At 54.2% G+C, this 27766-nt stretch overlaps 2 protein-coding genes across 3 annotated transcripts in view; both read right to left on the bottom strand.

The window, feature by feature from the left end:
- Nucleotides 1-27766, bottom strand: part of STK10 (serine/threonine kinase 10) — a 500646-nt gene that overhangs the window by 247749 nt on the left and 225131 nt on the right. The window lies entirely within an intron of this gene.
- Nucleotides 2063-19800, bottom strand: SH3TC2 (SH3 domain and tetratricopeptide repeats 2). 2 transcript variants are annotated; one of them, XM_065644097.1, is made up of 18 exons: nucleotides 19682-19800; nucleotides 16971-17087; nucleotides 15688-15792; nucleotides 15287-15414; nucleotides 14208-14313; nucleotides 13712-13855; nucleotides 13400-13601; nucleotides 12673-12746; nucleotides 11686-11881; nucleotides 10524-10660; nucleotides 9524-9565; nucleotides 7717-9420; nucleotides 7431-7611; nucleotides 5783-5933; nucleotides 4163-4285; nucleotides 3454-3604; nucleotides 2624-2820; nucleotides 2063-2258 (listed from the first exon to the last, which is right to left on the bottom strand). In XM_065644097.1, the coding sequence occupies exons 1-18, from the start codon at nucleotides 19779-19781 to the stop codon at nucleotides 2067-2069; spliced, it is 4050 nt and encodes a 1349-aa protein (XP_065500169.1). In that variant the 5' UTR covers nucleotides 19782-19800; the 3' UTR covers nucleotides 2063-2066. The 2 variants fall into 2 exon arrangements, with proteins under 2 accessions (XP_065500169.1, XP_065500170.1); XM_065644098.1 differs by lacking the exon at nucleotides 19682-19800 and adding an exon at nucleotides 18065-18119 and having other exon boundaries at nucleotides 15688-15794; nucleotides 16946-17087.

Raw genomic sequence — 27766 nt, 5'->3', positions numbered from 1 at the left:
CCTGGCCAGCTGCACAGTGGTAGCAGAAGCCTTGCTGGGATGGCTGGGCAGCAGCCTTGTGGTGGCCTTGGGCCTCATCCCAGGGATCCAAAGGGCACTGCTGGGGATCAGACCAGGAGCAGCATCTGCTGCAGGTACGTTACTGTGGGGCTGGGCAGCATCCCTGAGTGAGGTGCTGGGGACGACAGGAGAGACGTCTTGGTGCCAGGGCAGGGCATTCCTGCACCATGCAGACCTGCAGGTCTGCCAGAGCCATCAAAGCCTCTCTCCCCTCCCCTCAACAGCCTGACATACAGTTGTCAACCTGCTTTCAGGTACGAAGATGTGAGATGGTGTTTTTCCCCATGTATGAAAATAAAAAGGGGAACTGACTTGAAAAACTGCTGGAAAGATCCTACCCTAGCACAGTGAGCACCAGCCACCTGGACTGAGAACCGGCAGCTCTGTACAATGAGGCAGGATTGTTTCGGGGACCAGTTCTCCCCCAAGCTTGCTATATTTTGAACAGGACAAAGATTTACCTCCTCTGAGCTCAGGGCTGAGGCTCCCCTAATGGCATTGCAGGAATGCTCAGTAAACAAGCAGTAAACTATTCATTGCCCCAGTGATGGATGCCTCACAGGGATTAGAAGGGTAAAATGAACTCAGCGTTTGCAAAGAGCAGCGAGGAAATAAATGTGCTGCATTTAGCATTTCTAAGCACTGCAGCGCGTCAGGGAGGTGGAAGGACTTGGAACAGGGTCTCCCTGTGAAGCCCTAGCTGGGTGTCTGGCTGCTGGTTGTCAAAGCAAAGAGATGAGCTGGAAAAACTGCTCATTCTTCACTCTGCACCAGCCTAGACTGAAAACTGAGGCTGGTGTTAGCTGGGAAGCAGCACTCGCCTGCCTGAGGCTGCAAACGTGGGCATTTATTGCTCCCTGGTGGTGAGCTGGGCTGTGGAGGAGCTGTGCGCTTCTCCCAGTGCCGGCAGCAGCATCAGGACAAGCATTCTCGGTGCCTCCCACTGCCTCGGCTTGCTCTGCAAAGGAGTTTTTGCTTCTCCTCCAGCCATGTAGCTCAGGCTACCTGAAGGCATCTTGCTGCCTGCCAGGCTGCCAATGGCCCATGCAAAGGCAGCGCAGCTGCCTCCCCCACCAAAAGTCCCCATGCGCCCTGCCAGCACCCCTGCCCATGGCTGGATGTGTGCCACAGGCAGGGTCCAGCCTCACCCTCCGCTCCCCGGTGCACCCACATCCTGCGGGGTCCGCAGCCTGGAGAACAGGGGCTGGGGAGAGTGCTGGGCTGCAAAGCCTGGGCTGGGTCAGGCCTGACGGCTCTTTGCCCATGCAGGACCCATAGCGTGCTCATGCTTTAGATGCTGGAAGTGCCCATGGACTGTGGGGCAGGAGAGGCCAATACAGCTGCCTCAATTCTGATCTGAGGCTGAGCAGCGGGGTTGGGGTGGGCTCATGGGCTTGTCCCCAGGCGAGGCTTGACCAGCCCTTTTCATTTCTCCTTCTTTCCCCAATTCTGCCTTGGTGTGGCTTTGTATCAAAGAAGCCCCAGGCTCTGCAGATGAATGGGTCACAGACCTCCGCAGAGCAGACAGGACAGAAACCAGATAGGAATAAATAAAGGAGTTGCTATTCAAGTTAAAACACTCTCAGCTGGGGCTGAGCTGCCCCATGGGACCTGAGGTGTGTGGGGCAGCTGGGGGGGGACGGGCAGGCACACGGCATTGCTCTCCTGCTGCTGTCCGGGGCAGGGCAGCCGCACTCTGTCACTCAGCCCTGCTGCACTGCACACTCCAGCACCGCTGCTGGGGCCTCATCCTGCCCGGATTCCCAGCCTCGATGTGCCACCTGGGCTGCAGTGCACAGCCCTGCTCCCCAAAAATGAGGGCAGGGCCCAAGTTCTTGGTCCCTTGCCTGTCAGGGACAAGAAGACCAAGTGCTGCCAGCTCCTTAGGATGTGGCGCAGGGACCTCTCCTGGGCCACTTGTTCTGGAGAGCAAATGGACTTGTGCCAGCGGCACGGCACAACGCTGCTTGACATCTTGGAGTGGAGTCCCTGGAGTGATGGGTTGATCAGACGATGTGGCCGCCTTCGCTCAACCACCTGGGCCGGTACGTGGCACAGCCCGGTGTGCTCTCAGTCCCCCGCAGGGCACCGGGGATGTCACCCAGCTTGGCGCAAATGAGGCCTTGCAGGTCCTGGTCTCCCAGCTCGGTCGCTGCAGCGAGGGCCAGGAGGAAGTAGGCTGCTGCATCCTGTTCATCCTAACCATAAAGGACAGGGCAGGAGTTTAGGAACTGGTTTAATTGAAGGTCACAGGGTACGAGGGAGCTGGAGCAGAGGCTGGTGGTTCCAGGCAGAACCCCGTGACGCCTGACTTCATTGAAATCGGCTCTGTATAGCCGCAGCCAAGTGCCAGCACTTCTTTCCAAATTGTCTTTCCCCCTTCAAAACCTGGTTGTGCCAGCATCGTGTGCATTTACTCTGATGCTGCAGATAGGATGGACAGTTACAGGATGCAGCTGTCTACATGTGTGGCTGCTCTGCCAGCATATGTGATCAACACTCTACCTCCAGCTCTCTCTCAAGACCAGAGTTCTCAACACACCATCATGGAAAGGTTTCCTACCTTCAGTTTGTGCAGGGTCAGGTTGCCAAGGTGGCAATACACCTTGCAGTAGTACAGGGCCTCTCCAGAGCACTGCAGCAAGGGGGGACGCAAGGCAAGTGTCTTCAGGTAGCAATCTTCTGCCATCTCATACATGTGCAGAAAATAGTAGACTGTGGCCAGGCGGTGGAATGCAACCAGCTCTTGCAATTCATCTCCTGGAAAAGAGTTGCTGATACAGTCAGCCTGCAGTGTGCTCACAACACATCTCCAGCCCGGGATGCTGAGCTGCTTGGGGATGTATTTACTCAGCCTGGGGGCATGGACGTCTTCATAAGGAGACGCTGGGTTCAGAGAAAACAGCCATTGGCAGGGTTGCTGATACCAAGGCTGGACAGATTGCCTGGGAGTATGTCATTCAGTCAGGGGATTTCTTGGGTGCTGCAAAGGGCTATTACAAGATTAGCTCCATCTCAGACATTTATGCTGGCATTTTGCCCATTCAAACTATTTGTGTAATGGGAAGGGATGAGTTTATCAGAAGACCCAGGGTATAGAGGAACTGTTCAGTCCTGTGCCTTCGTCAGACTTCCCGTGCCCCGGTGTAGCAACCACCGTCTGCTCAGCCGGTCCCACCACCGCACACGGCACAGCAGTTCCCTGTGGCTGTCCTGCAGCTTCAAAAGGGAAGTGGCCTTAAAAAGGTGTTACCACTCAGGATAAGAACAGGTCCGTCAGTCTTATGAAAGCAGGAGATCCCCCTTTCACGGGCACGCTGTTCTCATCCCGAAAGGCAACCCTGTCCTCAGGAGCCCATAACTCCAGGTACCCTGCGGGTGTGCAGCACTCACCGACCCTGATGCTCAGCCTGGCTGCCAGCGTGGCAAACTCCAGCGCCTTCTCATAGCCCTGCAGCCCGATCTGCAGCTCTGCCAGCTTATTGAACAGCCGCAGCTCTGTCTTAGTGGCCTTTAGTTTCCTGGCCAAGGGCACAGCACCTCCCTGAGGAAAGAGAAGAGTGAGTCCAGGCTGTTCCTGGAGTATCAGTACAGCGCTGCCCACAGAGGGGTTACAGAGCAGCGGGAGATGGACAGAGGGTTTGGCCTGGCAGGCAGATGATGGAGTGGTTGAATGCTGCAGGTTCAAGTTCTAGCCCCTTCTTTCCCCTGAAAATGAGTTTCATATCCCAGAGTGTGGTTCTCAAGACCTGAGCCCCACATCTTTGCCCTTCCTCAGGTGCCTGAAGTTCTGACTCTGAGCATGTCCCCAGGAGCAACGGGCTCACATCTAACCCTGCCAGGATTTGTAACGTAAGGAACCTGTTCCCACCTCCCGAATAATCTCCGAGGTGAGCTGCAGCCATAGCAAAATATATCTGTGCTCCAGGCTTCCCCCCGCAGTGCTGTTTGCAGTCTGGCACACTCAGAACCAGCTCATCCCTCTCCACCCTCTGTCCCTCCAGTCTGGCCATGCGGTGCTGCAGCCAGCCCTGGGGCAAAGCTCCCCACGGCCATCGCCTCATGAGAACGCAAGAACAGAAATTCTGGGAGGGATCAGTACCCTATAAAACTCCACCGCTCGATCCCTGTTTCGGCTGCCACTAAAAAAGGTATCACCTGCTTTTTCATAAAGATCCATGGCCAAGGAGAAGTTCTCGGATTTCAGAGCAGTCTGAATGGCTGCCTAGGAGGAAAAGGAGCTGGAGTAAGACTTGGAAAGAGACATTTGCACATAGATATTGGTGCAATTAAATAAAACCAAGGCATCACCAACGTGAGCCCCAGCGCTCCAAACAGCATTGGAGGCAGGTTGGCCAGAAGGTGTGTGGGGCTGTTGTGCTGCGTTTGCAAGTGATGTGTATAAGGATGGAGCCAGGAGCCAGATAACCCATCCCTGTGCGGGGTCAGTGCGACAAGCTGATCAGCTGGGATATCGAACAGCATCAGGATTTAGAGCTGGGACAGCACAGCTGTCCTGGCCCTGGTCTGTCACTGGTGTGATGGAGCCAACGTGAAGATTGACAAGAGGAACAGAGAAAGGTCAGAGCCTGCAGGAGGGAGGGCAGGTATGCCGACTTCTGGGAAGAACTGTTATTTGTGCCAAATATGCACTTGGCCTTGGTGCCACCTTCCAGCCAGAACAGGTTGTTCCTTACCCCGTGACAATTTGTCATTGCTGGTGACCTCGCCTGCGAAGGGGCCCCTGAGGGACTCAGACATGCCCTGCTGAGATCTGGCATCAACTGACCCTTCTTAATGGGAACTCACCCCTCATTTAGCCCCTGCTGAAAACGTGAGCCAGGGAGGCAATGACAGCTCTTTTTCATGGGCCTCAGATCTTCCTTGTGAACACTAGGGAATAGGCGGATGCCAAAGCCACCTCTTCATTTCATGCAGGTCACTGAGCAGCCACCCAGTACCAGTAACTCCCTGCCTTTACCACCCTGATTTAGGGGCAGGCTGGTGTGGCTGATGGGAAAAGCTTCTGTCCTTGTTCCCAGCACCACGTGCCTCAGTTACCCAGCCCCACCAGTTCAGAAGTGCTGCTGGGCTAACAGGGTAAGGACCCAAAACATCCTCCACAAGTGTCCAGGCTGGTGCTTTGCTGGATAGTCCAGCTCAGTGCAAACCCCACCAAACCTAACCAGCCTCTGCTCTGCTCACTCCGGGCACGTGAAAGAATTTCCCATTTTTTAATAGAAGCTGCTTCCTAAATGAGGGAGACCTAGGATTTTATGAGCTGCTCTTCCTCTTTGCAGCTCAGCTGATAAAATAGTGATAGAGATGGAAAGAAGCCACTAGTCTTCTACTCCAAGAAGTTTCCAAGCACTTTCCTGGCACCTTACCCCTTATCTATGTGTATTTCAACGGGAAGCGGTCACCTGGTACCTCCAGCTTCCTTTGGCACTCCTACAGCACTTTCTTACTCAATAAATTCACTTACTTTCACCCAAGAATTCTCTAAAGCCAGTGTGTGGATGAAAAGATAAGAAATTTAGTGCCAGATAATGCATGAGTGTAAGGCAACAGCCCCTCCTTCCAGCAGCGGGATTACACTGTTCATAAGAACTTTCTCTTCCAGGTCTGCCATCCCCAAAAGGCTCCTACCAAGCCACACAGCTGGGATGGGGATGCAGCTAGCCAGGCTGAGAATGGGACCACTCCAGCCACCTGTCCATACCTGAAAGTACATTTCCACCAGCTCATCTTCCTGCAGAAGGTAGTAGAGCTTTCCTGCCTGCAGCCAGGCCTCTGCTGCTTTCACAGTCTCCTCAAGGTCAATGAAGATCCTTAGACTCTGTTTGGTGCAGTCCAGGGACTGTCTCAAAGCCCTGTGATGGCAAACAGGCAAAAAGCCATTGCCGAGAAATTACAGGACACCCCCAGCAACCAGCTGCAAAGCTCCCACGACACCTGCCCACTGGCAATCCTGTCTTCTCATACAGTTGCTGAAGGTTATAGACAAATGGGCAGCCACATCTCTGAGTAGTGTGTCCTGGTAAAATCGTCCAAGACTCCATGCTTTAGCGCACATGCGTGTATCGTCTGGTAACCTTAGACCAGCCGGGGACCCCAGTACTAAGCGCAGCCCCAAGGCATCCTGCTCCCCAAGGCAGCCTGCTCCCCACCACTGCTGGTTCCAGCTGATAGAGAGTTTTGTCCAGGCCACCTGCAAACCCTGTTTCCCCCTTACACTAAGCTCCAAAGTCACTCCCAGCTACACAGGGGAGCACAGGCAGGGATACCTTGCACCTTTGTTTTCCAGACAGCATCTGGCACCCAAAACCACATCTCTGCCTATTGCTTGTCCCTCAGTGCAGCCAAAGAGGCATATCCGTGGGCACATGTGCAAGACCTTATAGCCCCTTTTCAAGCCCCTGGAGGGCTTGAAACCCCCCAAGAGTCCAAAGAGACAGGCAGCAGGGTGAGCCGGCGGGTTGGACATGCTGCCAGCTGTGGTGAAGGGAGCGCCAGGCAGTGCCCAGGGCACATTTGCTTGCTTGGTGTCTCGCCTGCTGGCAGCTGGGCTCCATCTGTCCTTCGTGTCCAGGGAATGGGGTGTGTTGTGGTCTTAAATAGCACTGTTCACATGACAGGCGTCTGCTTCCTAAATACCTTCCCTCTGAACTCACTGTGACCTAGCATGGGAAGGTTAACATCCCAGTTAATGACAGGCCCTCCCAATTTGTCCTTCTGAGACACGGGATCTAGCTCTCCGCTATTTAACACGTTTGCCTTCAAAAACTGAAAAAGATCTGTGGTCTGTCCAGGTCTCTTCCTTTCCCCTTCTGCCTAAACTAATCAGACACTTGCATGTGTCAAGCGGGAGACTGAAAGGTGAGCTGATACGGGGTCTTAAGTACCTCCCTGGGGGAAATATTCCAGCAGAGATAGGAAGGGCAGACTCAGCAGCTGGAGACCGAAGCCAGAGTTATTAAAATAAGAGATAAGGAACCTATTTTTACTGGTGAATGGTGATTAATCACTGCAATAAGCCTCCAAAGGAAGTGACAAATTCCCTGTCACTGGGTCCCCTCCGATCAAGGCTGGATGTCCCTCTGGAAAACTGTATTTGGCCAGATCCCAGTTCTGTCCCAACTAACAGCCTGGTGTTTGCCCAGCTGTCACGGTGCTCTGGTTGACATTGAACTGTTCCCCTTTGCACCACGCAGCGACAGCTCGCTAATCTCAGCATTAACCAGCAGCCTGCCTGTGGGGCAGCTGGAGCTGCCCCCTCTCTTGGGGCACCCCAGGAAAGCCCCTGCTCTTGCTTTGGGTGGGCAGGGACCCCACTCTAACAGCATCTAACAGCCACAGACAGGACTTACTCAGATGTGCCCAAAGCCTGGTAGAGCTGGCCGAGGGTCCGCCGAACATTGCCCTCCAGCTCCCTGTCCTGCAGCTGTTGTGTCAAAGATACCCAGTGCTCATGGTAGGTAATGCAGGCCTGGAGATCGGGGGACACTTTGCTGTAGAAATGGCAGAGAGACTCAGTGATGTGAAGCTGACCTGCATGGTATAGGGAAGGGAAAAAGGACAGGTCAAGGGACCGCGTTAGGGACCCGACGGGGTGTTGCACAGAGGTGAACGCTGCCCTCGCAAAGCTGTACTCACTCCTCACGTTATGCCACTTCAGGGCAAAAACCAACGCCAGTTCATAACAGAGTTTGCCATCTTCCATCCTCTGCCTGTTCACCATGGCCTGCGCCAGCCACAGCAGCACCTGCACCAACTCCATCTCCAGGTCTTCGCTTCCCTGGAGCTCAGCGTAGAGCTGAGCCGACTGGAGCAGGTAGAGCTCAGACAGCTGGTTTGCCCCACGTGAGAGGCTCAGCTGCCCCAGGTTAGCCAGGGCAATAGCCTGGTTCCTCTTGTTCCCGGTCTGCTTGGCTTTGTGCAGGGCCAGGAGGTAGTTCTCTGCAGCCTTTTGCACCTGCCCTTCTCCTTTGAGGGCAATGGCCAGGAGATTGTGCACGGCTCCACCCTGGGTCACGCTGTCTGTCCTGTGCAGAGAGCGCAAGAGCTGCCACATGATGTCTGCAGCCGGGCCCGGCTGCCTGTGCAGGAGATACATCCACCCCAAAGAGAGGGAAGATGCAAAAGCCTCCTCCTCGCCCATGAGTCTGCTGAGGGTTACAGCCGTGGCTGCGTAACAAACCGCCCCGTCCAACACTCCATGCTGGAGGTACATCCTGGACAAGATGGCACACAGTGTCCTCTGGATGGGCACAGCTCTCCTCTCACAGGAGAAATGCAGTGCTTGCTTGAGGTAGAAACAAGCCAGTGCTGGGATGCTGCTCCTCTCCAGTTGGTTCCCCAAGAGCTTGGAAGCATTTTGGAGGATGAAGCCAGCTCTCCAAATGGGTGTTGGTGCCCCCTTGATGCCGCTGGGAACAAACAACCTGGCAGAGGCCAGTGCGATATTTGGCAAGTACTTCTTGTCATACAGGTAGCTCAAGATAGGAGTGGCATCCAGCGGCACAGAACTAGCGTCCGGGATGAGTAAGGTGGTGCTGAGACATTGAAGATGCTCAGTAAAGGGCAGCACTTCATCATTTTTGCCCAGTTGTAGGAAGAGCTTGACAATAAGGAAGCAGACCCGTGCCTCCAAAGGCACATTACCCACAGCAATGGCTTCCCTCAGGACGTACATCATGACTTCCAGCTCATTCTCAGAGCTGAAAGAGTGGCCGGGCAAGCAGACAAGCAAGGCCACTGTTTTTCCCAGCAGGGAGGAGAATTTGTGTTTCATGTTCTGTTTCAAGTAGATGGAGGCCAGGTTCACGTGCAGTGCAGCCAGCAGAGGCAGGTCCCCGAAACCCCTGTCCAGGGTGCTCATGGCTTCCTCAAAGTAGACTCGGGCCTGGGATAACTTTACCTTTTTGATGCAGAGCTTACCCAAGAGGAAACAGAGCCTGACATGAGCCCAAACTGAATGAGTTCTCTTGGCCCAGTTCCTGGATGTCTCAAGGTACAAGACCAGTTCATCCTCGTCAGAGAAACCATAAAAAGTGGAATTGAGAAAGGAAAAACTGAGATCATAGAGGCTTTGAAAACTGGGCACATAACTGTCTTGGTTAAGGAAGGTCAATATGGGGTCAAAGACATCAGCATCTTCCATGTGTCCAGCATTCAGGTCAATAAAGAACTTGGGATCATCAAAATCATCCAGCTTCTCCAGGAGAAAATCTTCCAACGTAGGAGAGACTGATTCACTCCCTGGGCTAGACAGCTCAGAGGTACTGGTTGTAACCACATCATTTATTTCCTCCCAAGACTGGAGCAGCTGGATATCTTTACAGCCAGGGAGAACAGCCCCTGGAAGGGACAGGAAAACCATAGTGGGATATTTCGTTATGTCAAAATTCACCCTCAGAAGTCATCATAAAAGCATCCCATTCTGTCTCCTCCACATACTCACCTGATGGCACCTTTGGGAGCATGGCTGTGGGTTCAAAACCATCTACACAAAGACACAAATAGAAAACAAAAAGCCCAAAGCCATGGTCATTGTTAATGTGCAGATACAGTGTTCAAACCTTATTGAGATCTGCTGCTGCTCTGCTAAAGCCCAGACCTGTACGTGGGAGAGCAGGATCGCTTTTGGCTGCAGATACCACATGCAGCTGCAGTTTCTACCCCTCTGCCTGCTGGTGCTTGGCTCCATCTTAGACCATGAAGAGCTGCTTTTAGCTGGTGGTGAGGTGAGCACCAATATAGTTACTTGGGAACAAGCAGGTCTTATTTTTCACAGGTGGGTTTTATCATCTCTGTCTCTTTTAGGAGCCTGGCTGTGCATATTCAAAGGTTTCAGATACGCGAATATATCTGACAGGCTCTACCCTGGGCTCACTGCACTTGAACTGGCTGGTCTGGGAGGTTTTCTGAACCCCAGGAGATCGCAGGCTCAGCCCTGCATGGCCACATTGTGCTTCTGGGTAGTGAGAAAGCAAGAAATTGAGACAGAGAAATTAGCTGTGGACCAAAAGTCACACAGCAAGAATAGAGAACCTCAGAAGAGCACCCAGGAATCCTGCCCTCCTGGCTCCTGCAGTGGGCATACAGATGATGTCACCTGCCACTTTAGCTGTGTATCCTGCTCCATATACACCCAAAGGTCAGACAGCAGCAGGGGACCTGCTGTGGGCAGGGTCCTACAGCCATGAGCCGTCAAGAGCAGCATCTGCCAGGGTGAACCACAGCTGAGGAGCTGCTCTGGAAGCAGAGGAGACCCCTGCAAACTGCAGTGTGGCATGGTCCACCTCTTGAGGGTACCTACAACCTCCACGACCAGGCTGAGCAGAGGGCTTGGAGGTCGTGTCCCCTGCAAAGCCCTGAGCACAGAGCTCTCTAGACACTGTGCAGCATTGCTGTCTGTGGGGAGCCATGGGGCTGGGCACATCAGGAGGGGGGAAACTCACCCAGGCGGTACACAGAGGTGATGTCAGTGCGTGCCAGGTCACCCAGGAGGGTAGTGACATGCTGCTCGCCACCGTTGCAAGGGATGCGCAGGAGTGGGGACTTTTCTTCTTCGCTCAGAAACACTGAGCCCTTTCCCCTAGGTTGTGACAGACATCAGGGGAAAACAGTCAGTGTGTCCCCATCCCCTGACACTACAGCTGTCCTGTGGGATGGGCTTTCCCATCCTTCCTCTTCCCTCCAGTAGAAAAGCTCTGCAGATGAATACAAGAGTCTGGACACCTTCCCCATTAGGGATCTCAGATCCAGCCTCTCCATGCAGGGTGCCAGAGGGAGGGACCTATTGGTCTTTTTTGTCTCCAGAAGCCCTCTCTGAGGCCAGGGACTCATCTGATCTCCTCTCTGTTCTCTGTAGTGTCAGAGAAAAGTGCCTAAGGCTTACCTTGAGTGAGCCTGACCCAGAAAAGCCTAACAGACCTAGCAATCGGTTAAGACCTCATCCTCCCACACACACTCTTGGAGGAGAAGCCTCTGTGGATGCATATTAAACTGGAGCTGTGTCCTTAAGCCACCAACAAAGACAACTGCCCAGGTCATCAGAGTGGGGTTGTGTCACCGTCCCTTCCTGGACAACTCTTGCCTGTGTCCTTGGGAAGGTGTTTAATTCTGCTCAATGAGGAAATGCACCAGCGGTAATTCTGCCTTGATATTCCACAGAAAGCAAAGGGGCAGAAGGAAGCAAAGAAGGACTTTGTTTCCTCAGTAGTGATCACTCTCCACACCCTTGCCAGGCTCACAGCCCTTCAGACAAAGCTACAAAGTCAAGAACTTTCCCAGGTGAAACTCTGAAGCCAGGTTGTCTGGTATACAGATGTCCTGGGCTGCCCTAACACAAAGCCAGGTCTAGCCCAGGGCCAGATCTGTTTCTCTCCAACAATCACCTGAGGCAAGTGGAATATGATTGCTTCATCTGGGCAGAGATTCCTGCAGCCTGTTGGCAGCAGAGCCTGGCCAGTGCTTCTGGACAGACCTCAAATGGGTCCTCTATGAAGGCCTTGCAAAGCAAATTACTTGCCCTGGACTCTCACATAGTCTTGAGTTGGGACTTGGAGTATTCCTTTCCTTCTGAGTTTAAATTAATCTAGATAGTAGCATTAAACTTACAGAGGTTCACAAGCCTCAGGATTTATGTATCGGGTAGAAACAAAGCCGATGGTCCCACTGCTGAGGGATTTGCCCACAAACCATGGGAGTCCTGGAACGAGGAAGCCGATGATTTCTATGCTGTCTCCTTTGGAGAAACTCAGTTCATCCCATGCTGCTCCTCTGTGGTCCTCTGTGGCTGTGCATCTACCTTTGACTGGGAAACCAAGGCAAACAAGGGCATTTCAGTGTCAGGCCATTGTTAAAGCTTCCTTGCTGGAAAGACTTGGTCGAGGAGGGACCATGATTTCAGCTTGAGAAGGCTGCCTCTCTGTCCCCTAAAACTTATTGTGCTCTTGGACTGCAGCTTCTTCTTGAGAAGAGGATTATAATAAAATACACAAGAGGCTGGGATAAATGCCACGCAGCCAAAGACTGAAACCTCTGAGAGCTGCAGTATTGAAGGTGGCTGGAAATGTGGGGCTTCACAGAAGCTGCGCTGTCTCAACTCTCTGCCAGGAGTGAAATCTTTAACAGCACAAATGTCCATCACACTACACACCAAATTCACACCTGCAGTGACCTCCCATGGCCAGCATGCTCTGAACAGTGCCCATGTCCAGGCCGGAACGGCCTCGGGCTAATTGGTGAATGGGGGGGCACAAGTTTCATGTGCACACTGATGGAAGCCTAATTATTTAAAACTTCAGTCCTGAAAGAATTAAAGGAGAGAGAAAATTGCAGCAGAATAGAAAAACCTAGTGGCAGAAGGATGCCACCAGCAGCCTTCTGTACCCTGTGTTCTTCAGATCACCCTTTTAAGAACATGCAATTTTCAAGCTCTTTTCTCCATTCAGGAGAGTTTAGAGCATTTCCTTAGACCACCTTGCATTAGAGTGTCATTGTCAGATCAAGAGACAGACCCTTTGCATTTGTGGCCAAACCCAGGTTTGCAAGGGCCATGCCCTTCCCTTGGAAGGGCAGCTGCATCACACAGGTATCACTCACCAACTGGTCGAGAGGTTGTCCCACTGATCTCCTGGGAGATGCCAAAACCCACAGCATAATTCTTCAGGAACCATCTGCAAGGCAAAGGGGAACCACACTGGACCTTTCTGAGCAGTCCTGTCCTCAGGCCACCATCAGGGATGGTCTCACATGAGCAGGACAGATGTTCTGTCCCCTGGGAGTGCCGGAGCTGCTATGGAGCATGGTCAGCACAGCCAGTCCAGGAGTTCCTTGTAATGGTGTTACCGGGCACGGAGGGCAGTTTGCACCTCATGACTGCAGCCTCACACCACATGGTAAGAGCAGAATAATTCTGCCAGCCTGTAAGGAGGATTTCTGTGTGAGTACAAGAGGAGCTGCAGGTGTCTTTGAGGCTCAGCCAGGTGTCCAACATGAGGCGCCACTTGGACTGGTATTATCTAAGTCTTGGGCTATGTTTTTTCTCCCAGTTATTCACCTGTAAATCACAAATAATTTCCTGTATGACCTAAATCAATATCATACAAGAATGATAACTGAAGCATATCCATGCTCTGTCCCATTAACAGGACCTGAACTGGTTCCAGTGGTTGTCTTTATGCATAATGTATATCGTCACAACATTGTGTACCTCTTTCTCATTGCCAGAGGCAGGACGAGTTTCTCACCCCAGGCTTGGTGCTAACTCATGCATCAGGATCAGGAAAGAATCTTGGCTTGAGCACTATTAACTGGCCAGTCTACTTACTGGTAAAATGGCTGAGTTATTGGCTCCAGAGCTGACAGAGGCACCAGGCCTCGTTGACCTGTCAGTAAGGACATTCCTTCCCACTTGGACTCCTCCCCGATGTTCTTCACATGGATCAGCGTGTTCTCGCAGAGCTGCAGGCCTTCCTCTCCCTCCTGCTCTGGCTGCCAGGCACTGGGCACTGCTCTGGAAAAAAAGTTACCTGCAGATAGAAGGAGTCATGCCCAGGTCAATGGCATCAGTGCAAGACACAGCCCAGCACAGGGCTACAACACAGCCCTGCTGAGATGCTTTAGAGAAGTCCCTCCTCACCTTCCTGGAGGAGCAGACCCATATATATGGCAGCCAAGCGATCTTCATCCACAGTAACTCTGACCTCTGTGTCCTCCATCAGAGCACAGTTTAGCCAGTACTCTTGGTCAAAGAGAAGCTGCTCCAAGCAGCTGCCCACGTACCCTAAGAAACCAAGAGAGAAAGCAATGTTAGCACCCCTCTTCACTGTGCGGGGTGATGTGCTCTTTGGATGTCTCCCAGTCTGCCATCTGTAACCATGCTGTGAGGCAACAGCCTCTAATTCAGTCTCCATCCCCAAAATGCAACAGAGACATCACCCAAAAGGCATCCTCCTGGGTCTCTCTGACTGATCCAGACGGTGGTTTCACAAATCTGTAGACGGACACCAAGGACTTCTAGTTCATATTCTTTATCTGTCTACCCTGTTACATCACTGGGTTTTGGGTGCCAAATAATTCTTTCTCCTAAACCACTTAACACACTCTTCAGATCTCTCATACCTTGAAAACATTACCTAAAGTCAAATATGTGGAAAACTTCCAGACTTCTTCTAGGGTTTTGAAGGTGAGGATGAACCGATCCTCCTGTGCTTGCATACAGACCAGCCTGGCTGACAGCTCCTACACATGGAAGACAAAGCAAGATTAAGGGACAGTCCTGGAACCCTGAGAGGGGGTATCCTTTTCAGCGTGGGAGTAATATTAGGCCCTGGAATGAGACTAGGCACTCATCTATGAGCACAGTTGAGATCGAAGGTGTGTGAGTGGGTTGCCTGGGGTTAATGGGAGGGTGGTCCAGCCAGCTGAGTCCTTCAGCCAGGAGGGATGGAGCACCCGCCGTGACAATTCGCCATGGCGCAGCAGTGGGAGGGCGAAGAAGCTCCATCTCCTCCTACAAATCTTTTCCCCTGTGGCGCACAACAGGATGACCGTGCTTTTGAAACCCAGACACCTGAACGGTACCAGCCATGTTAATGTTCAGTCAGGACAGGCACAGCTTCCAAGCTGCAGCCCTGAGGCTGCAAGCAGCGACTGTGCCTCGAGGGAGCAGCTCTCCTTTCGCTGTCGCTGGCACTGGTCTGTTTGCACTGTTCCAGGTCTTCTGGGAAGTTCTGTAGGGAGCCCTGAGGAGTCAGGGCCTTAGAAACCAGCAGGGAAGGAGAGCTCAGTCTGGGAAACATCTCTATACCTATGGCAGTTTTTCTATGTGAAGGCAAATACTCTGAGACCCTTGTGCATGTCCAAAGATGCCACCTCCATTGGGTTCCTGGTTCTGGTGTACAGCTTTGGTGACCCCAGCCCTGTGAAACGCCAGCTATTTAGACTCCCCCCTGGGCTATCTGCATGATCCCTCAGGCAGCTCAGAGACTCCAGTATGAGGGCTCTGACACGAGGCTCAACTTTGTATCTGCCTCTTACCAGTTCATTTCCCCCATCATTCCAGTTCCCGGCAGAGTCGCTGTGTGCAGGAACACACCCTACAGCAGCCTTGGAGAACCTTCTCTTTCTTGGCTGGTTTGATGTCCTGTCGCACACCCCATCACATCAGGAGCCTCCCAGTACACGCTCTGCCCTACCAGGCTGGGGCTCCTACCTTGAACAGGGCACAAACACCTCTGTCGTCGCTCTCCAGGGCCCACAGCTTCTTTCTGGCTGCTTCCTGGAGCTGGGAATTGAGGCACCGGGAGGAACGGCTCTCAACGGAGAAGAAGAGTGAAATCTCTTGAAAAGGAAACGTGCAGGGTTAAGGGGGAGAAGGAGCTCCATACCACACAGAGCTGCCTCCGCCGCACCACCTCCCTGTAGCCAGCCCCACCAGTGCCTCCAGGCTTCGCCCGGTTGTGATGCTCAAACAACACGAACGCAGTCTGTCATCCTGCCCCAGCAGCGAAGATGAGAAACTCAAGCGATGACAGGAGCTCAGTTAGCTGCAGTGCCAGGTCTTGCTACATTCACCTACTGGAAACCTGGGTGATGCCCAAGGCAGCATCCTACCTGGTGGAAACCCCTCCTCGACAGCCAGCAGCACCGAGGGGGTGTCCGGTGGACTTTCTGCTGCCTTGGTAGCAGGGTCGCTTGGCTCCGATGCACCAACCTTACCTAGCAAGGAGGGGGGACACAGAAGAGCTGCTGTCAAATTTTGTGGTGAAGGTCTATGATGTTGTCCCTAACCATGCCTCCTGAAAGCAAAGCCCATGGGCTGCACTGCGGATCTGGCTGGGGACTGTGTGAATCTGGTATCACTCTACAATCATGCTCAAGGGTGGAGGCAAGATCCATGGGATTGGTGTGTCCTAACTACCTGATCCCCTTGAAGACTGGCTTCTTTCCAGTGCTGGAGTGGCTTTGAAGTGAGGGGGACTTTTCCTCCTTGCTCTTGGGACAGACCCTCACTGAGCAGATCTGGTAGAGAGATAACCCCATGGCACAGAGAGTGTTTTTGGAGGAGACCTCAGAGCAAGAGCACTTCCCCAGCACAGGAGAGCCAAGGACTTGCAAAACTCTTTGCTCATCAGTTTGACAGTCAAAATGAGATTTTCTCCCCTGCCTGCTCTGGTTGGTATCTAAAATCCAAGCTGCATTCTCTGTGCTTCACACATTGTCAACTATTGCTATAAAGGATTCGAGAACTGAAACTTTAGCTGGTAATTATGTTAATGAAAGCTGAGGCACATAAAAACCCATCTTGCTCTTCCACAGCTGTATTGGCTGTGGAGGGATAACAAGATTAAAATCCAGTTTTTGTCAGTGATTAGATTGGATTTGTAAGACAAACATGTACCCAGAGATCTGGAGCTGGAACGTGCAGCAGCTTTTCTAAGTCACTTCTGTGACCATAACTATACTCTACAGTTCTTTTTATTGAGCCAGCTTTTCTGGTCAGTAAAATAAACTGTTATTTGCACTCAGAATTATAATCCTTAGTTATAGTTAGCAGTGGAAAAGAATGGCCCAAGGCTGGACACATAAAGAATGAGCTTTTCTTTGAAACAAAAGGCTCTACGTTTCTCAACAGCTGATTTGAACACACTTAACAAAGGACTTCATCCAGTAACTCCATCCCCTTTCCACACATGGCGGAAAGGGAGATAGGGAAGCGAAATGAGCCAGAGCTAAACCCAAACTGGCTCCTGCCTGGGCTGGGCTTGCCCGCCAGTTGCTTCACTCCTCCCTCCCCTCCTCTCCTTCCTGTATCCTGGCAGACCCGGGTGGGCTCTGCGGGGTTTGGCAGCGCCTGGTGGGCAAGGGCTGGGTCCCCCTTCCCCGGGGACAGGTACCTGATGCCATGGTCTTCTCCCGCCACCATTTTCCCCGGCGCTCGGCTGCGGCGTGATGCAGGTCCCAGCGGGGCAGGAGCACAGGCGAGCGGGGGCAGCAGGAGTCACACTCTTCGCCTGGGGAAGACGGGTGGTGGGGAGAGGCGTTCAGATCCCCTGCAGGATGCTCCCTGCCTGAGAGGTCTCCATTTGATGTGCCAAAGGAGGTGGCAGGTCGGACACTGCTCCTGTCGTCTCTGCCAGCAGCATGGCAAAGCATGCTGCTGGGTCTCGAGCCAGGCAGGGGCCAGGACTCGCTTGGGTGAGAGGAGAAATGGGTTTGCTCCCTGCTGCACTCACCGATTCAGTGTTTATTTTTGTTTGGGCCAGGCTCAGAAAGGGAACTGAGAGTTTTTTCAAGAGACCAATTGAAACTGCTGGTGGGGAGTCGTTCCCGGTCATGCCAGTGACTCATTTACCTCCCCCCGGTGTGTTTTGTAATAGTGGTCAGGAAACAGCCCCAGCACGGAGCCGAGTGCAGGTCTCAGCGCCCAGGGCTGCGGTCCCAACAGCCGGGGCTCAAGTGCTCCTGGCACCCGCTGGCACCAGCTCTGCCGGGGGACACGTGGCCACAGCCACTGGCCCTGAGCCACTTCCCTCCTCCAGCCCGTTAGCACAGCCCCGTTAGCTCATTCCTGCACACCAGGATGGGAGTCGCATGTCGGGGGCTGTCAGCACCCCAAGGGCTCTGCAGGACTTGCAATACTTGGGGTGCTCCTGGGCAGCAGTGGCAGCAGGACAGGAGTGGCAAGGAGGGTACCAAAAAGCCAACAGCATGGGAATCAAACAATCCCCTGAGTTACCCTCTCCCCTCCCTGGCCAAAACGCTCTGCCTCGTCCCCCACACACCCAAATCTAGCGATGCAGCAAGCACCCATTAAGAGGAGGGGACAGCAGTGGCCACCTTGGGAAAGGCAGGCAAGCCACCAAAGCGAGCCAGTGCTCAGCGTCAGAGTCTCCCCAGCAGCCCCATCAGCGGGGTGAGCTCTGCAGCCACAGCTCTCACAGCCCCACTCGGACAGGGCAGGGCTGCGGCAGCCCCACAGACAGCTTACCTGTGCACCCCAGGGACAGGTCCTGGCGCCAGGGGGTCCCCAGGCAGCAGCCCATGTGTCCAGTGACACCGCCAGCCCCGAGCTGGCAGGTGCTGCGGGGTGAGCGGCTGCTCGCTGCCCGGCCGGCACCGCGGCTCGGCCGCAGCGTCAATGCACAATGCGCCTTTTGACCGGCCACCGGCTGCCGGCGAGGCGGGGGCGATGGGCACGGAGTCAGGGAATGGTTTGGGATAGAATCATAGAATCATAGCACCATTTAGGCTAGAAGAGACCTTTAAAATCATCGGGTCCAACCAGAAACCTCACACTGCCAAGTCCACCACTAAACCATGTCCCAAAGTGCCATAGTTATATGTCTTTTAAATACTTCCAGGGACGGTCACTCCACCACTTCCCTGGGCAGCCTGTTCCTATGCCCGACAGCCCTTTCCATGAAGAAATTTTTCCTTCTCTGAGAACTGAAAACTCTTTCATTTCATGATCACTGTGCCCAAGGTGTTCTCCAACCATCACATCACTCACAAGTCTTTCTCTATTCACAAACAACAGGTCCAGTGGGCACCTTCCCTGGTTGGCTCACTGACCAGCTGTCTCAGGAATTTGTCTTCCACACACTCCAGGAACCTCCTAGACTGTTTCCTCCGTATTGTATTTCCAGCAGAAATCTGGTAAATTGAAGTCTCCCAAGAGACCTTTAAAGAGCTTTTTCCAGCTCCCCTGCCATGGGCAGGAACACCTTCCACTAGACCAGGTTGCTCAAAGCCCCGTCCAGCATGACTTTGAACCCTTCCATGGATGGGGCATCCACAGCTTCTCTGGGTAACCTGTTCCAGTGTCTCACCACTGTCAAAGTAAAGAATTTCTTCCTAATGTCTAATCTAAATCTACACTCTTTCAGTTTAAAACCATTGCCCCCTGTCCTGTCACTACAGGCCCTACTAAAAGGCCTCTCTCCATCCTTCTTATAAGCCCCTTCAGGTACTGAAAGGCTGACATAAGGTCTCCCTGGAGTCTTCTCTTCTCAGCCTTTCTTCCTAGGAGAGGGGTTCCAGCCCCCCAATCATTTTCATGGCCCTCCTCTGGATCCTCTCTAACAGGTCCGTGTTTTTCTTGTGCTGGGGGTGAGAGCTGGACACAGCACTCTGGGTGCTCTCACCCCCCTGTGCCGGCCCCGCCATTGCCCTGGCTCCGCTCTCGCCCTTGCCTTTGGGAGCGTGTCACCCAGCCCACGTGGCACATTCCTCTCATTCCTCCTGCCGGCCGTGGCATGGAGAGCCCTGTGGTCTGCCGAGCCTGCCTGAGCTTCCAGCTGGCCCCTTCAGTGCTGATCTTCCCCCACCTCCAGAGGCAACTCTGTTCCTGACCCCGCGGCAGGCACCCGCCTCACCTGCGGGGACACCCATCAGCATCTGCCATCCAGGGCTGTCTGAGCAGCCGTTCCCGGGCCACCGTCCTGCCCGGCCGAGCCGGCGCTCTCCCCGTTTCACAGCGACGGCAGCTGGCAGCACTGCCCGCTCCACACCAACCTCAGCGGAGCAGAGCTATGTCCGGGCAAGCCACAGATGAGTTCTCTGCAAGCACTGTGGGCTCCTGCGGGGCTTGCAGGGCTCATCTCACCTCTGAGATCTGAACTGTCTGAACGCCAGATGCCAACAGCAGGAGGGACCGATTCGGCTGCTGCGTGGGATCCCTTGGGCTGCCCGGGATCAAGTCTCATTCTCTGTTCGCTCACATGCTCTGACCTTCCCCGGCCTCCAGGACCAGGACTCAGGACCAGCTGTGTGGTCTCACTGAGCTACAGATGGCAGATGTCCACAGAGCATCTCTGGGGAAGAGCAACACAGCCCCTGCAAAATAAAAACCAAAAGGTCTAGGGAGAGAAGTCACAGATAGGGAGGTCTTTTCAGGGATGGGTCTTTACTTCGGCAACCAGTCAATGCCACTGCCACCACAGCAGTGACCTGTTTGCTGTGGTGTGCTCAGGAGCATTGCTGGCTCTCCCAGGCAGCCAGGCTGCATCACAATGCATGGCAGGGCCTTGAGCTTCTCCAGAGTAGTGAGTAATTACTCCAGTGAATAATTTCTCACCAGACAGATTCCCATGCTGTGACAGGGGCTGCCTGGCAGCACCGCAGTACCCCTAAAGCAAAGCATGAGGGGTAGCTAGCTGTGGGACAGGCTGTGGCAGGATGGAGCCCATGTTCATGGAGCTGGCTAGCAATCTTCTAACGAAAGCAAAGTCAAACCAAACGGCTCTGCAGGGAAGGTTGCACCGAGCGACGCTCCTGTGCGGTCCTGGCCAGGCACCTGCCAGCCGAGAAGGCTGAAAGAGTGGGGATTTCTAGTCCTCATCAGGAGAAACCAGATGCTGAAATGTTGGAGTTGCCCCAGCCCCAGACACTGGGGTGCAAAGCACTGCAGCTCTCTCCTGGCATGCTGAAGTCAAGCTGATGTTTCCCGTGCAAAGCTGTGCAGCTGCGGGACCTGCAGGATGGTGAGCTGCTGGGACAGGCCAGCGCTGCCCTCCCTGTGGCAAAGACACTGTCTGTTCCTGTTGCACGTCGGCCCTGGAAAGCTCTGCATTTAGAAAACTCCCTCAGTCGACCTAGGGATGCTCTGAAGGTGCAGGAACGGGAGGGGGAAATTCAGATCCAGACACGGGTTTCTGCCTGCCTGTGCTCAGAGCACACAACCCGAGTTTCAGTGATGGAGTCAGGTACATCTTTACATGAAAGATGTTGCTGTTTTGGGCCCATGCTGTCAAAGCGGTCAGCACTCGAACAGGGCAGGTGTTTTCTGACAAAGATTTTTGCTTCACTCAGAACGCTGTTGGTTTTAGCAATACCTGCTCACCAATTAGAATCAAATTCTTCTACCCATATCATATTTTTTAAATCAACTGGATGGTATGTTTCGTTTTCTAAACAAAAATGTCGCTCTTTGTGGTTTTGAAATTTCTCTTCCCTTTTAAGTTTACCTAGATAACTCAGAGACCAAACCCACCCCTCTACCCTCTTATTTGATCTGAATTTTGCTTTTAGCCAGCAACCCAAACCCCTCTGGTTCCACTGCCTACCCTGCTGCTTACCACCCCTGGAGAGCCCCCATTGCTGCTGCTGAAGCCCTCAGCCTGCCCTCCCTGGAAAAGCCCAGCCCTAGTAAGTACACAAGCAACTTCCTGAGGGTCTCAGGCTGTGCTGGCTGGGGGTCTCTGCCTGTCCCAGCTCCCCAGGGTCTCTGCTCCCCCTGTGTACCCGGTGTAGCCATGCCAGCCAGGCCGCCTCTGCAGCTCACCAGCTGGCTGGGGTTCCCTCCCCAGGGCACAAAACAGGAGGCAGGGTGCCTGCCCGTGCACCCTTTGTCTAGGGGACGTGGCTGTTGTGGACACTGTCAGCCTCCAGGGCTGTCACACAGCAGCACCCTTCCCCGGGACCAAATCCACTGTCCTAAACCCAACATGTCTGCTGTGATTTCTCCTGTCCTTCTCCCATCAGTTCCTGGGTAGAAAGGACCCAAAACAAACCTATCCTTCCCCAGTGTGCTCATCACCACCACATCTGAGCCTCCAGTTCAGCCGAGACTAAAAATGCAAACTCTCTGCCCCAACCTGGATGCACCCAGCTGTGTCCCTGCGCTGGACCGCTCCAGCCACCTGCAACCACCACATCCCAGCTGTGTTTGCTCAGCTGAGGACGAAGTACACAGGCATGCGACCAGCACCCAGCGAGAAACCTGGCATGGCAGCTGCCAGGGCAGCGCGGTGCGAGCGGCTGTACTGACCTGCTCCTCCGCACACGCCCGCACGGGGCCCCTTGCTCTGCTCCCCAGCACCGCTTTCCTCCCAGAGAACTCTTGGCCACGAAGCTCCAAACCCTCCAAGCCGTGTCCCCAAGGGAACGCTCCCGGCGCCGGGCTGCGGTGCGCACCGTGTGTGTGCACAGGGCTGTGTACGTGTTCGCAAGGCGGGCGAGCGTGCCCAGCGCCGCCACTCCCTCGCACAGGGAAAAGAATTTCTTCCAAGAGCGGCTTATCATCTTGGGAACCTCCGCTTCCCAGCAGAGCCGCCGGCGCGGAGGTCAATGAGTTACCCGGAGTTATGCTATAAACAGCCCGGCACGCCAGCAGACCGCCGGCTCCCCAGGGGAAGCACAAACGCCCAGGCACCACCTTCGCCCTGGCTTTGCAGTAAACAAGATCCAGCGAGCCTGCCCTGGGGTACGGCATCAGCAGAGCTCAGCACAAGCGTGGCTGCACTGGCCGCAGCTCCCTCCTGTCGCGAGTGGCTGCTTTGCACGAGCAGCCTCTCCCAGACTCACCTGTCCCTGCTCCCGGTGTTGCGTCCTCGGCGCTCGGGACCTTCTGTCCTCACTGTGCACCGGCTGCCTCTGATACAGCAAAGCCCAGGGAGCGGCTCTACCTGCGCCACGGTCCGGGCATACTGGGCTCTCAAGTCCCCTCGCGCTCTGACAAAATGCAAATACAGACACACAGAACAAGAGATCTGTGGACCCAGCGGTATTTGTGCACTCCGGCTAAACTCCACAAACAGGGCTAGCAGAGATTATTTTTTTCTTTTGAAAACAATGAAAGAGTTAATATTGAGCTTTTCTAATATTCCCATTTCCTTCTGGGAGCGCTCAGAGGTTGACCATTCTTTGGCATGTTCAATACGAAGCCTCCTTGCTTTTCACTTTGTTATTTAATAATGAACCTGAAAGAAAAAGGAAATCAGCCTAAACCTGACTTCAGTTGGGGAAAAAAGTAAACAAACAAGATGAAACGTTTTGTTTCAGGTCAAACAAACTCCTGTTTCTTGTTTTGGAATCTCTGACATGGGTGGGGGGACCTGTTTTGGGGTCAGGTGGAGCAGTGCCATCCTGCCCTCCTCTGAAAGTCCCCGCAGCCCAAGCACCGACTGCAACCCGGGGGAGCCGTGGGGACTTTGGCAGGAGTGAGCGGGGCCAGCGGGGACATTTCCTCATTCCTGCACTCTCTGCTTTTGCTTTCACCCTCTGCAAACGGGCTCAGAGCAGTGATAAGCACCTACCCCTGCCATGCCCCCCCTGCGATCCTCGGCCCTTCAGGCTGCACTCCGGTGCCTGCCTGCTCGGGTGGGGGCACAGGGACCTGCCCCCACGTACCTCCACTCATACCTTGCATGCCCAAGGCTGGGTGGCGTTGGGACGGTGTCTTTCCTGGCGTGCCAGCAGCTGGGGCAGCTCGGGCAGGAGGGGGTTGGTGAAGGGCTGCGGGACACAGGAGAAGTGACATGGTTTTACAGCAAAACCAGCCCGGCAAGTCCCTCAAATCCAGACAGACAGACCTGGCTCTAAGACATTTCTTTTCGCTGATGGCCCTCACTCAAGGCTTTTCTTCCACCTCCAAGGCCCTTCTTACTTTTCTCCGTCCTGTGCAGGACACGGCAATCCAAAGCTGCTGCCTGCACTGGGAAATTTGCTCCATCCCGCAGCTAAAGGGTTAAGTGGGCTCCGGGACTGAACTAAGCTGAACTCAGCACTTCATTTTCAGAAATGCTGAGGCCTGCTCCTCTTGCATTGTTTTTAGCCAGAGGCGGAAGAAGTCAGTGTTCTTGGAAAACAGACGGTGTGTGTGTCGCTGTGCCCGGGTGGGTCAGGAGGCTGGGACCACCCTCCAGCACATCCACCCCTGCGCTGGGGAGCTGCGCGGGGGCAGCTGGGGTGGCCCCTGGGGGTGTCCTCCCTGGCACAGGGCTGTGAACCCCGAGCACCCTCCCTGTATCTCTCCGAACGTGACCATCGCTTCAAAGGCAGCAGCGTGGTGTCACCACCCCGGGGAGCCTCCAGACTGCGCGGAGACAGAGCCAGGGAAGTGGAGGCCACAGATAAGGCATGGGAAGGAAGAAGGAAGGACCAGAGCCAGCAGCTGAGCTCCAGAGTTTGAAGATCGCTTCAGCTCGTGCCTGGCACTGTGTTGCTGAAAGGAGCCTTCTAGTTCACCCCTGTGCAAACGTCTTGGGTTTTTTTCCAGTTCAGCCCGCAAGAAGGTTTAGAGGCGTCAAGGAAAGCCCCACTGTAATACTCCATGCGCACGTGCCTCAGAGGCACCAGTTTTTCTATATAGATCTCAATGACAAGGTGTAGGAGAGCGGCAAGGAACAGCAGTTGCAAGCGTGCAGGCCCACGCATGGTGCTGGCTCTCAAAGCCTTTTCAAGCCCTTTTGATCATCGCATCCCTTCCTCGGCCGTCCTGCCCGCAGCAGCCACTGCTCCAGCACGCTGCTTTGCTCGGGCACCCTCGCCCAGGCGCAGGCAGAGCTGCAGCACGTTCCAGCACCACCACTGCTCTGGCAATGTTTGCAGGGGGGACAGCCACAACATCACACATCGCAGCAGCTTTTACGCGTGGGACTGTCAGCAGAAATTTCCTTCTGCCTCTGGAACAGCTTCTTCCAAGGTCGCAGAGGTAGCCCAGACCTCGCGGCCTGTGCGAGATCTGAGCTAACAGCTCACGAAACCGCCGCGCGCCCTCAGGATGCTCCTCCCTGCTCCCTGCGACTCCCGTCAGGTCTCTCCTGCCTGCACTACGACAAGGTTGCAGGGATGAGGGGTGGGGGGCCAGGCTCTCTGCCCCACAGCGACTCCATCCTGCACAAGAACACCTGCGCCCCAGCGGAGGGCAGAAGGGGACACGAGGAGATGTGTCATGAGCTTCTGTCCTTCCCAGCTTGTCCCACGTCCCCAGGCAGCCCCGTGCCAGACTGTGACTCTGCTTCCCACCGCCCCTCTAACCAGTGCCTCTCCCGGAGCTGCTGTGCCCCCTCTCACCCCCAGCACTGCTTGCTCAGCTCTGCCACCGCCGAGAAGCCTGGCCATGCCCTGTACCCAGCCAAGGTGGCCACCCACCCCAGGAATCAGCCCCACAAGGACCGACTCACAGCTAGTGGCCAGATCCACCTGGTCTTAACAACAGAAAAGGGTCTCCAGGTGATGAGAAGTGTCTCTTGGCCACCTGATCTCTTTCAGCTGATGGAAGAGCTGCTGCAAAGAGGTCCCCCAACTCTACCCTTCCTGCTGCCCCATCCAGTCACAGCTTTTCTCCTTGGCCTCTCATTTCTACTCTTCTCCCAGGCTGGAAGTATCTGTGCCCAGCACTGGCCAGCACATCAAATGGCCTTAACCCTATCAATAATGCAGAAGAATTGATGGCAGGCATCTTGTAGACAGCTGCCAGTCCCAGTGGAACAGTGAGACCTCCCTGGGTATGGTCAGGCAGGAGCTGGGGTGCAGCTGAGCGCCAGCAGCCCACATTGGGATGGTGAGCTCAGGCAGGAGCTGACTGGGAGCCCCCCTGCCTTGCCCACCTCTCCGGATCTGGAGCAACCTGAAGGGGATCCAGGCTGCTGGTTGCTCACCAGCCAGAGGGACACAGGGAAAGCACTGGTTGGACACGGCTACGTGCAAGCGGCCAATTCAGCCTTTGCACTGTGACCTTTATGTGCTGGACGGGTTTTCCCATGGCCCAGGTAGTGCGCAGCCATCGGGCAGTGCTGGGGACAGCAGAGGAAGGTGTCTCTGACACATCCCCCGTGCATTCAGGAGCTGTTGCTACACCCAGCAGCGGTGTTATTCCTGTCCAGTAAACTGCAAAAAGGTGGCACTGTGCCTTTCGTTGTGGAGGTGCTCGGCAAGCCGTTGCATCAGGGCTACCTGCCCGAGAGAGGCGAACCTGAGCTGGTTTCCTGCCAGTTGCAGACTGGTCTGGGAGCTGCTGGCGTGCAGCCGCTGGCTGCGAGACACACGCCAGGTGGCTGCTCTTCTGCCCAGGGCTGTGCATGGCCCGTGCCAGGGCACCGCAGCCGGCACCAAGCCGCCCGTGTTGGCAGAGCGCAGGTGTGTGAGTGCATTGGGGTTCTGCCAACAGGGGGTCCCTGGCTGGGGATCCGTCACCCAGGGACATGCAGTGCTGGGCACAGCTGGTGTTGGGGGCACAGCTGGTGTTGGGGACACAGCCCTGCCTGGGACTCACTGCATCGCCCAGCTCCCCGCAGCAAACGGGGCAATTGGCTGAGGAGTGCTCTCGGCTGCTGGGAGACTCCCATCGCATCTCCCGAGGTGAGTTTGGGATGCAGACCTTCAGCATGCAAATCCTGCTGCTTCCATGAGTTTGGGGGTGGCAGGGCGTGACACTGCATTCGACCTCCCTCAGGAAGGGCAGAGCTGCAGGGACCAGCAAGCATCATCTCTAAGGATCTCGTCCTAGGCTTTGAAATAAGAATGCCCAACCCCTGCCTTCCCCTCTGTGCCCAGTGTCACCTTACGGGCCATTGCACTGCTTTTCAGGCTTGGCATCCCCCAGAGCAGCCCTGCAGCCCGACAACAGATCTCATGAGCCGGTAGCTCCCCAGCCGTGGAGGTGCATGGTGTGGCCGGGTTCTCCCCGTCCTGCATATTAATTGTCAGAGCCATTAGATGGCAGCAATTACCGCACCACCAGCGTCCTGCTCCCCGCTCAGTCCCAGCCTTGCAAGATCGGGTTTGGAGCCAGGTCCCAGTAACCAGCACCTAGTCCTTGGGATGGGGGGTGGAGGGGTGGGAAATAACCCCAGGATGGGGCAAACACCATGGAAAACGAGGGAAGGCTCCAACACAAGGGACTGGCATCCCGAGCAGCAATGTTGAGCTGAGCAGGGACACGAGGAGGACCAGCTGGGCCCAGAGGACAGCCCTGTCCGGAGAAAATGACTCTCTGGAGTCCATCTGCAAGGGACTGCTGTGAGCACACGGCTGGGAGCTTCTGGTTGCTGACTTGCAAAAGCCAGACTCCGTGCACCGCGCTAACGAGCCCGCAGGGAAGCCACAGTCATTTCCAGCAGTGATTTTGTTGTCTCTGTGTTAAAGATGCTATGGGTCAGGTAACACGCTGGGCAAACCCCACCTGGGATGTGCAGCCAAGGTCTGTTCAGGTGCTGCATTGGACAGAGCTGACTGAAAATCAGAAGGAAAAATTAGTCAAAATGCTAAAGTTGTTCTCCTTGGAGAAGTTTCCAGAGGAAATGTATTTTATTTGGAAATATCTCTAGAAAATAAAACTTTCACAATATGTCATTTTAACTTCTCTGTTTCCCTGTATTTCTCCCGTCTAGTCTCTCTTTTCCTCTATTATTCTCCTCTGCCTCTGCCTTTACCCTATTCCTATTTTGCCACTGAAACAGAAATGAACCGGACAAGGAAGGAGAATGAAAAATGACAAAGTGAGCGCACCCCCCCAGATCTCTCCAATTTTTCATTTTTCAATTTCATCCACAGTAGGAAAATGGTCACAAAAACCCATTTTGTTCATCTTTAGACTACAAAGATGTATAAAATCCCAACTTCCTTTGTATAACTTTTCCTTCCAACATCCACGATATGAGTTGCAAGGGGCTGAATAGCCGTTTCCTGCACATACAGCACCAAAAGCAAACCCAGTGCTGCCTTTCCTGCCACCAGTCCAGCAAGGGTTGATACGACCAGTGTCCACCACGGAGCTTGAGCAAAGGCATGATTCCTATGAACCACCCCATCTAATGCATACAGCTCAAGCTCAAGCTTAATCATACATATTTAAAGAAATCTTTTGATAATTTGGGAAAAAAAAAATCAATATTTCTAGATTTTCCTCTGGAAGAAAAAGAGAAAAACTGATTAAGATATTAATTGCTTATGCTGATTAAGGGGTTTT

The sequence above is a fragment of the Caloenas nicobarica genome, chromosome 13, assembly GCF_036013445.1.
Source record: "Caloenas nicobarica isolate bCalNic1 chromosome 13, bCalNic1.hap1, whole genome shotgun sequence".
Classification (NCBI taxonomy): domain Eukaryota; kingdom Metazoa; phylum Chordata; class Aves; order Columbiformes; family Columbidae; genus Caloenas; species Caloenas nicobarica.
The sequence above is the reverse complement of the archived record's forward strand: the minus strand, read 5'-3'. Positions and strand labels throughout refer to the sequence as shown.

Bases quoted from the DNA above. Each gene is read 5' to 3' on its own strand.
- SH3TC2 (XM_065644097.1), bottom strand. From the start codon at position 19,781: ATGAGACTTGATCCCGGGCAGCCCAAGGGATCCCACGCAGCAGCCGAA. The intron at 13,856-14,207 runs GTAATGTTTTCA...TTGGTTTCTTAG, and splicing joins TTCCACATATTTGACTTTAG to GGTACGTGGGCAGCTGCTTG. The intron at 7,612-7,716 runs GTGAGTACAGCT...TATACCATGCAG, and splicing joins GAAGTGGCATAACGTGAGGA to GTCAGCTTCACATCACTGAG.